Source organism: Mus caroli, unplaced genomic scaffold (assembly GCF_900094665.2).
Source record: "Mus caroli unplaced genomic scaffold, CAROLI_EIJ_v1.1 scaffold_21699_1, whole genome shotgun sequence".
Classification (NCBI taxonomy): domain Eukaryota; kingdom Metazoa; phylum Chordata; class Mammalia; order Rodentia; family Muridae; genus Mus; species Mus caroli.
This window is the reverse complement of record NW_018388987.1, coordinates 1-10939: the sequence shown is the minus strand read 5'-3', so window position 1 is coordinate 10939 and position 10939 is coordinate 1. Positions and strand designations below refer to the sequence as shown.

Below are 10939 nucleotides of genomic sequence, written 5' to 3'. Positions count from 1 at the left end.
AAACAAGAAGAACTATTCAAAGAATCAACCAAAAGAGGAGCTGGTTCTTTCAGAAAATCAACAAATTGGATAAACTCTTATCCAGTCTCAGTATAGGGCACAGGGACATCATCCTAAGTAACAAAATCAGAAAAGAAAAGGGAGACATAAAAACAGATCCTGAAGAAATCCAAAACACTATTAGATCTACAAAAGGCTATACTCAACAAAACTTGAAAACCTGGATGAAATGGACAAATCTCTAGACAGATTCCAGGTACCAAAATTACGGATCAGATTAACTATCTAAACAGTCCCATTTCTTCTAAAGAAATAGAAGCAGTCATTAATACTCTCCCAACAACAACAACAACAAAAGCCCAGGATCAGATGGGATTAGTGCAGAGTTCTATCAGACATTCAAAGAAGATCTATTTCCAGTTCTTCACAAACTATTCCACAAAATAGATGCAGAAGGTATTCTACCCAATTCATTCTATGAAGCCACAATTACTCTTATACCTAAACCACAGTAAGACCCAACAAGGATAGAGAACTTCAGACCAATTTCCCTTATGAATATCGCTGCAAAAAATACTCAATAAAATTCTTGCTAACGAAACCCAAGAACACATCAAAACAATCATTCATCCTGACCAAGAAGGTTTAATTCCAGGGATGTAGGGATAGGTTAATATACAGAAATCCATCAAAGTAATCCACTATCCTCTCTATCATCTCTACCTCTATCTCTATCTCTATCTCTATCTTTCTCTATCTCTATCTCTATCTCTATCTATCTCTATATATCACCTCTTTTTTTCAAAGATTAAGAGCATTTCAGAGAGAGGGTGAAAGGATTTTAAGAGCTAGAGCTTGTGGATGACTAGAGATAAAAACTGTTTTGAGGACACACCAGAATGTTCTTATGTTAGCTATGTTTGCATGTATAACTTTAAACCAGACAAAATTCCAGTATGAAGACAGGACAACGGCATGAAGTTCACAGATAACTGAGGAGTTTTTGGCAACTGTCATCTTCTAGAAGAAGGAAAATTGGTTTTCCAAAATGGCTTGGCCCCTGATAAAAACAACCATGCTTCAGTAGAAACTTAAATTCGTAAGTAATTACAGGTAGCACAAGATGAATTGATAAGAAAGAATAATTAGGTGGGTAGGAGAGGGAGTTATACTGAGAAGAATTGAGAGAGGGGCTGGATACAGTCAAATTCATTGTATAACGTTCTCAAAGACACATCAAAATATACAAAGATAAGTGCAATGTAATACAATAGCTATATAATATACTAGAAGTAAAAGGAGATGAAGACAAGTGGAATAACAAGAAAGTGAAGTGTTAAACCCCAGTTGACAGTCCCATTGGTCTTGGGTAATTTCATTATTACATTAACTTTTACAAAACAATATACTACTCTGAGAAAACATTTTCTTACCAAGCTGTCTCATCAGAGCACCCTTTATCTCATTATTCCTGAGGCTATAGATGAGGGGGTTCAACATGGGGATGACCACCAAGTAGAACACAGACACCACTTTGTTCTTGTCTGTGGAGTATCTGCTCTTGGGTATCACATATATGAATGTAATGGTTCCATAGAACAGAGTGACTGCAGTGAGGTGGGAGGTGCACGTCGAGAATGCCTTGTGTCGGCCCTCAGTGGAGCGCATCTTCAGGATGGTGATGAGGATATAGGTATAGGAAACGGCTATGACAAACACTGTGATCATAGTAATTAAGCCAGAAGAAAATGAGGTAACAACTACAGGGACACTGACATCAGAACAGGAGAGCTCAATCAAAGGATCAAAATCACAGAAAAAGTGATTGATTCTGTTTGGTCCACAGAAGAGCAAATTAAATGTAAAAACTGTGACAAAGGAAGCATTTAGAGAACTCCCTATATAAGATCCTACAACCAACTGGACACAGACTTGTGTGGACATTTTGATTGAATAAAGCAGTGGGTTGCAGATTGCTACAAACCGATCATAAGCCATGACAGCCAGAAGGAAGCATTCAAGTCCTCCAAAGAAAGTAGCTGAGCCAAACTGTATAGAACATCCAATGTAGGAGATGGTATTTTTCTCTACCAGGAAGTTGACAAGCATATTGGGTGTGACAGAAGATGAGAAGCCTATGTCAGCAGAAGCCAAGTGGCTGAGGAAAAAGTACATAGGGTGATGGAGCTGGGAAGAAACTGTGATGAGAATAATGGTGCTGAGGTTCCCAGACACAGTTACCAGGTAGATGCACAGGATGATGGTGAAGAGGACAACTCTGAGGACTGGGTCATCTGTTAATCCCAATAAAATGAACTCTGTCACTGCAGTGTGGTTCCCATTGCCCAGGAAAGCCATTGGGCGATGTAGCTGCTGCTAGATTGAGGCTGTGATGGATATATTACAGTGAGAGATTTATAATAGATTATGTCATTTCATGTAATACATACTTGGAGAATATTACAAGTGAACATATTATCCAAAATTGGAAGAACAATAGATGTTATACTCAAAGTTTTTATTGTTTATACATTTCTGTACAAAACGTTCTTTAAATTATTCAATCAGAAAAGCTAGAAATATGGTAAAATAACTTTTATTTATAATTTTTATAATAAAACATACTTAATTGTTATTAAATATTTAAAATCATGCTACATTCAGGTAAGATGAGTTGGCAGGTAAAGATTCTTGCCACCAATCCTGACTTCTGACATCCAGAGTTTTACTTCTGCAACTCACAAGGTGGGAGGGAAGAAGTAACTCCTGGATGTTGTCCTTTTACACTAAAACCTATGCTTTTAGCTGCATCATTCTCTTCAGACGAATAAATAAATGAGTGAATACAAAATTTGTGATTCCTTTCAAAATAATCATTTATTTATTATAGCAAAAGAATAAAAAGTAAAATTATAGAATTATATAATGAAGTCTTAAATTATTGCTAGATTTATGGAATGCTTATGAAATTTCCAACATAGAATTAAAAAAAATCTTGTATTCATTTTTAATTTATAATTTTATTTCCATGAAATATCAGTTAGTTATTTTTTGTTTTTGTTACTGTTTTTTCTTTTTAAGGCATGGTGTAATCCTGGCTCTCAATATGTAGACCAGGCTGGCCTTGAACAAACACATAAACATATATACAAAATTGCACTCACAGTCATATGTGTGTGTGTATATATACATATATACATATATACCCAGACATGTGCATGCACACACACACACACACACACACACACACACACACACACACACACACACACCACATGTATTTATAAAGTAACATGATATGAAATTCAGAGATTGCTCTCAAGATATGTTAACTAACTGTACTTACAGAGAACCTGTGTTTGATTCTTAACATCCACATTGTTTTTCACAGCAATTTGTTTTCTACAGTTCTTGGGACCCAATACCCTATTCTGTTCCTCACCAAAACTAGGCATTCACGTTGTGCATGTATGTACAACCAGGCAGCACTCATATATACTAAGTAAAAGTAACATATTTTAAAAAAGTATTAGATATGTACACCAGGTGATTGAACTCTGTCTATTGCTTTAGTAAGCAGACTGTAAGTGAATGGTGGCAACGCTGTTCAAATCAGGGAAAGACAAAAGGATAATATTTCAGTTTCCCCATGTTTACTACATAGAAAGGTGCATTGCTGGTGATGTTGATCTCATAGTTTGTAAAGCTGAATAAAGATTTCAGAAAATTTACAAATAGAGCTTATTGTTATAATCTCATTAGATATTTAAAATTCTTTCAAATAGACCACTATCCTCTAAAGTTATTTTAAATATCAACTTTATCATCATGCCAAATATAAATATTTAACACACTATTAGTAATTATTAGTTTAGACACAGTAGCTCCTTATCTAGTGTCACAGTGTTTTCTATCTAGAATATGATGGAATGAATTCACACTGTTCAATACTCAACCTAAGATGTTAAATTATTTATCACGCTTACCCAATAAAAGGCAGACTGACTGTCATCCCTCACATTTACACTTACATCCTCATTTGTCTACAGAGATACCTATGAGGCTGGCACATTCTGTCCATAAACAAAGCAGGTCTTTACACAGGATATCCCCTGACAGTAAGCCAGCAAAGCACTTCAAAGCTAGTGAACGTCTTATCCTTTTGGCAAATGGTAGAGCTGTGAAGGACTTACTTATGGATGGATAAATAAGGAATCTATGAAAACTTCGTTTTATGCCTGATCATGTTGAACAATTTAGTAATAAAATACAAGGTGATTGTATGAAAGTTTGTTTTTTCCTTCTGTTATATAACTGCATAATCCCATCTGACATGTTTCAACACCATGGTTTATAAATACAGTACATGTCAAGGAAGAAAATCCATGTACCAACAAAGTAAAAATCTTACCTCTTGAAATATGATTTCATTTCAAATTAAGACATTCACAGTTGCTATGATTTTATAGCTGCAAAGCCTGTTCCCTGCTGTCATTGTTTGTCACTGAGGATAAGTCCCTGCAGAGGCTCTAAATTCCAGTGTGAATTCAAAGCATATGGGATCATTACTGCTTTCCCGATGAGTACTGAGCAGTTCATTTAAAACAAACACAATTAATTTTCAGGGAGTCCATAAATCTCAAGCAATCTCTTGTTTTTCAATTTGTGTATTAGTGCACATTTTCTCAGTAATTATGGAACATACATGATAACAAATTATCTTAGGTAAATACTTCTGCAATTTGATATATGTTTCAGGTTAGGTCAAGTTAGAAAATATTGAACTGACCACTAAAATGAACTATATTGGCTTCTTTCATTTAGTGTGCATATGTTCTTGGTTTACTCTTTTCATTGTGGTTGTTTAATATAATGTATTAGGTATTTGGTGAGTGTAGGCAGGAATGAGGTGTTTAATTGAATAACATTTATATGTACTAACATTTTTTAGGCAAGAATATAAATATTATTATTAAATAGAAAATAATGAGTACAGAGAGATATGGATGTTTTTAGGTAAGAATAAATATTTCATAGTTCATACCTCAAGCAAGAGACAGTTTGTGTCAATTTATATAATATAGTGTAGAACAGAAATCATGGTTGACCTGAAGACACAGCTCAATTCTCTCACTAACCTTAACTCCATTAAGTTCTACATTGTATTTGTTCCTTTAATCTTTGTTGGTGACACCATTTCTGTTTTCGTTCTATATTTGTCTATTAAATTGTTTTTACTTTTCATTTTGAAACAGATATTCTTGAACAATATCACATATGTATTGACTCTGCAACATCAAGGGATGTGACACACAGCATGCATTCAAGTCTGATGTCCAATGTTCTTCATCTTTTACATGGCAAAATGATGACCTTTATTGATGAATTTATCTAGGAGGAGTAAAAGGGAGATATACAATTAGATGTTTGTAAAAAAAATTGCACAAACTTTTAGTCATTTATTGTTTTAGTGCATACAAAGTGTAACTAAGGATGCAGGTAGATTAACACATATTTATATCAGTGTAGGTTTCTATAACGTTTACAGTCCTGATGAACTTCAGTAGAATTTTAACAATTTTTATAACACAGCTTCTTTGTGCTCTCAGAAAACACTTCCCAGAAGATGCTTGTGTCTTCTTAATTACCACAAAAACAGTTTCTATGTCACATACTGAAATTCTGCTCTTCTGAAACCTCTTGGCCCAGGTTTGCAGATTTCAAGTTATCTCAGCAACAATGTCTTCCATATTCCTATTAGGATGGCCCATTAAGCCCCATTTAAAGCATTCCGTTGCTTATCCAAATCCAATATCCCATAATCCACATTCTTCCAAACGAAAGTATGGTCAGGTCTATCACAGCAAACCCCAGTCCCTGGTACCAACTTCTGTCTTAGTTAGAGTTTTACTGCTATGAACAGGCCAAGGAAAGTTTTATAAATGACAGCATATAATTGTGGCTGGCTTACAGGTTCAAAGGTTCAGTCCATTATCCTCAAATTAGGAACATGGCAGCATCCAGGTAGGCCATGGTACAGGAGGAGCTGAGAGTTCTATATCTTCATCTGAAAGCTGCTAGCAGAATACTGCCTTCCAGGCAACTAGAATAGGGTCTTAAAGCCCACACCCATAATGGCAAACCAACTTCAACAGAGACACATCTTTTAATAATGCCACTCCCTGGGACTAGCATATATAAACCATCACAGAAGATTAATCTCTGACTTGTGGTTGTACCATGCTCTCAGGGTCCCAAGAACACATCAGTTTTCAGTAATAGGTTACATATCAAAGTGATGCCTGGCCACTGTTTTCTGAGTCATATAAAATGGCAAATGAGATCTATCTCCACTGGTAATCTATTTGTCAGAGAAAATGGTCTTTATAAACCAGCAACTGAATTTGAGATCTGTGAGGGCCATGGTCTTGTCTTTCTGATGGAATGATCAGATCTTTTCACCAAGGTAGCCTAACTTAACTGTTAAAAAATCTTGCTCTCTCCATCCTGTTTTTGGTATTTAGCTGCTAGAGCTGTGATTGGCTCATTTCTTTTAGCTTTATCATCTGTATTTTTAACTTTTTTCTTTTAGTTTGATATTATAATACAGTTGCATAATTTCTCCTTCCCTCCTGTCCTTCCAATTTTCTCATGTTATATTTCTTGCTGGCCCTTCCTTTTTCTATGATTATTTCCAATTCATTGCTTTGTTATCTTTATTTGTTGATATATACATAACATGATCTAGACATATATATATGTACATACATATAAAATACGTTTTCTATATGCTCAATTATAAAAACTTGGCCTGATCTAGATCTTGCTAACTTGCCTTCCCAGAAAAGCTTAGTTTCTTTCATTCAAGCTGGTTTGCAATGGTGCCAGAATACCCCAAGGGCAGGAACAAAACAAGCCTCATAAGCCCCATCTCAAAGACTATATGGGCAGTAATATTTTCATGACATAGGAGACTGGCTGGCCAAATATGTGTAAGCTATGCTGCAGGGAACAACAGTGACTGAGCTTTCACAAGTCACTCTACATGCTGGGGTAGGCTATCCAGTATTGAAGCTTTGGTAGACTCATTCTTCTGTAATCAACCCCTCATCGGCATTCATGTAAGAAAACCTTAAATATTTACTAAATGATTAAAGGATGGAGTCATTTTTTGATCTGTTGTCAGTTCCCTATTTGATATGATTAGATTTATTGGCATGATTCTTCAGAAATTCATTGAACAATGTGTCTACTGATTGCAATGATATTGGTATATTTCCCACTAATAAATAAGAGCACTACACCCCTATCTATAAAGATTCTTTGGATAAAACATTGAGAGTATTACAAAAATTCACCATAGTTAAAATGTAGGATGTAATTGACCACGGATTGTTACACAAATGTATATATCTGCAATTAAATGTCTATATTTAATACAAAAGGGTATCAGAGTAGTGAGGACATCAACATGTAGGAGCCAAAGTCTAGGATGCCTCATGCTTAATGTTGCCTTTTAAATATGACAGGGAAGTGACAGCATGAAATATCAATAATACATGAACATCAACATAAACAATAATTGAACAATGAAAACAACAGTTGATATGACAGCATATAAGACAGAATTTCACAAGGCTCTACCCTTAATTTAAGAATCACATAAAATCAATGGGATGATAAGAGAGAAGAATAAATCTCTAGGGATAAGCCTTTATTATTATCCAGATATATTATCCAGATTCAAGTAACCATCTCTGAGAACATGTACTTGGCATCAACAATAAATGCATTCAGTAAGGTAGGTGTATAAATTAATATTTAAAATAAATTATGAATTTGAGACAAAGATAGGAAAATGCAGGAGGAGTTGACAGTGATTGTGGTGTAGAAATAATGCAAATGGTGTGCTCATGTAGAAAGCCATCAACATCTTAAATTAAAAACAAATGATATTGTTAGGGGTTGGACCTTGTGAGATTTCTCATGGTACTTTTACATGACAATCAGTGTTGTCAGTGTTCTGTCATACATAGGCAGCTATGTTTATTAGTTGGGATTATAAATAGATTTTCCCTATTTTTTTTGGAGACATAGTCTCACAGCTGACTTCTTAGTCCTAGACTTCTTATTCTAGACTCATAATCTTCCAGACCCACTTTCAAGATGTTCACTAAACCTTAGGTACAGGAAATTTTATAGATATAGCTATTGACCTGGACTCCCCACAATCATTGGATATCTGTATTCTAACAAGTTCTGTTTATTTCTAACAGTCTCTATTTGAAAATAGCAGCTTCTTTAGTGTTTGATGAGAGCATTACTTGTGTGTTGGTGCATGGATAAGATTTAGAGTGAAGTCTGGAATTATGCTGACCTAGTAAGATGTCAGTAGAAAGTTCTCCGTTAAGATGCATAACTTGCTTACCTAATTGGGTTTCTAACATCAGGCACAATTTGCCTCCTGATGATCAGGCTGCTAGGAGAAGGAGACATAATCTCTCTCATGAATGAGCCCCCTAATTTGTTATCTGAATCAAAGTGGTCAGCATTGAAATAATACACCCATAAGCACACTAAATGAACTCAGCAGGTTTTGTTTACATATTTATGCCCTCAAATATAACTAACAATGAAAATTAAAGAGAAACAGGTAGATGGTCAGTTTGAAAGTGAGTAGAAGTGTTAAAGATTTGAAGAGTTGAGGAAGTTGGAAGAGGAAGGAATAGAGGGAAGCGATGTAGTTATATTTTAATTAAAATAACAATATTCTGGGAAATGTGACACAAAACACAAAATTAATGATAAATGAGAGCAGTGAGTGCAGCTTGCTCATCCATCTGAACAGTAGCTGTCAGAAGAGTGCTAAGCAGGAGAATTGCTTTGCAGGTAGTTCACATGACTTCAAATTAAAGAGACTGTGCTGAATGAGAACCAATATGTCTGAACTTGATATTATTTTATTTATTTATTTATTTATTTATTTATTTATTTATTTATTTATTTTTATTAGGTATTTATTTTGTTTACATTTCCAATGCTATCCCAAAAGTCCCCCACATGCTCCGCCACCAAGTCCCCCACCCTCCCACTCCCACTTCTTGGCCCTGGCATTCCCCTTTAGCTCCTTATTTTTTCTAGCTCCTCCAATGGGGGCGCTGTGATCCATCCAATAGCTGACTGTGAGCATCCACTCCGGTGTTTGCTAGGCCCCAGCATAGTCTCACAAGAGACAGCCATATCTGGGTCCTTTCAGCAAAATCTTGCTAGTTTATGCAATGTTGTCCGCGTTTGGAGGCAGATTATGGGATGGATCCCTGGGTATGGCAGTTTCCAGATGGTCCATCCTTTCGTCTCAGCTCCAAACTTTGTCTCTGTAACTCCTTCCATTGGTGTTTTCTTCCCAAATCTAAGAAGAGGCAAAGTGTCCGCAATTTGGTCTTCATTCTTCTTGAGTTTCATGCGTTTGGCTAATTGTATCTTATATCTTGGGTATCCTAAGTTTCTGGACTAATATCCACTTATCAGTGAGTACATATTGTGTGAGTTCNTTTGTGATTGGGTTACCTCACTNAGGATGATNCCCTCNAGGTCCATCCATTTGCCTAGGAATTTCATAAATTCATTCTTTTTAATAGCTGAGTAGTACTCCATTGTGTAAATGTACCACATTTTCTCTATCCATTCCTCTGTTGAGGGACATCTGGGTTCTTTCCAGCTCCTGGCTATTATAAAAAAGGCTGCTATGAACATAGTGGAGCATGTGTCCTTCTTACCGGTTGAAACATCTTCTGGATATATGCCCAGGAGAGGTATTGCCGGATCCTCCAGTAGTACTATGTCCAATTTTCTGAGGAACCACCAGACTGATTTCCAGAGTGGTTGTACAAGCTTGTAATCCCACCACCAGTGGAGGAGTATTCCTCTTTTTCCACATCCTTGCCAGCATCTGCTGTCACCTGAATTTTTGATCTTCACCATTCTGACTGGTGTGAGGTGGAATCTCAGGATTGTTTTGATTTCCATTTCCCTGATGATTAAAGATGTTGAACATTTTTTCAGGTGCTTCTCAGCCATTCGTTATTTCTCAGGTGAGAATTCTTTGTTTAGCTCTGAGTCACATTTTTTTAATGGGGATATTTGATTTTCTGGAGTCCCCCTTCTTAAATTCCTTATATATATTGGATATTAGTCCCCTATCTGATTTAGAATAGGTAAAGATTCTTTCCCAATCTGTTGGTGGCCTTTTTGTCTTATTGACGGTGTCTTTTGCCTTGCAGAAGCTTTGCGATTTTATGAGGTCCCATTTGTTGATTCTCGATCTCACAGCACAAGCCATTGCTGTTCTATTCAGGAATTTTTGAGGAATCTTTGAGTCTTTTCCCTACTTACTCCTCTATAAGTTTCAGTGTCTCTTGTTTTATGTGGAGTTCCTTGATCCACTTATATTTAACCTTAGTACAAGGAGATAGGAATGGATCAATTCGCATTCTTCTACAGGATAACCACCAGTTGTGACTGTACCATTTGTTGAAGATGCTGTCTTTTATCCACTGGATGGTTTTTGCTCCCTTGTCAAATATCAAGTGACCATAGGTGTGTGGGTTCATTTCTGGGTCTTCAATTCTATTCCATTGGGCTATTTGTCTGTTGCTATACCAGTACCATGCAGTTTCCATCACAATTGCTCTGTAGTACAGCTTTAGGTCAGGAATGGTGATTCCAACAGAGGTTTTTGTATCCTTGAGCAGAGATTTTGCTATCCTAGGTTTTTTGTTATTCCAGATGAATTTGCAGATTGCCCTTTCTAATTCATTGAAGAATTGAGTTAGAATTTTGATTGGGATTGCATTGAATCTGTAGATTGCTTTTGGCAAGATAGCCATTTTTACTATATTGATCCTGCCAATCCATGAGCATGGGAGATCTTTTCATCTTC

The 10939-nt window shown here is 36.0% G+C and overlaps 1 protein-coding gene across 1 annotated transcript; it reads right to left on the bottom strand.

Moving 5' to 3' along the window:
- Positions 1-1386: 1386 nt before the first annotated feature.
- LOC110287886 (olfactory receptor 482) lies at positions 1387-2358 on the bottom strand. Its single transcript, XM_021154386.1, has one exon. It carries the CDS (start codon positions 2356-2358, stop codon positions 1387-1389), a length of 972 nt encoding a protein of 323 aa, XP_021010045.1.
- Positions 2359-10939: the final 8581 nt, after the last annotated feature.

Coding starts and splice junctions, on each gene's coding strand:
- LOC110287886 (XM_021154386.1), bottom strand. CDS start 2,358: ATGGCTTTCCTGGGCAATGGGAACCACACTGCAGTGACAGAGTTCATT.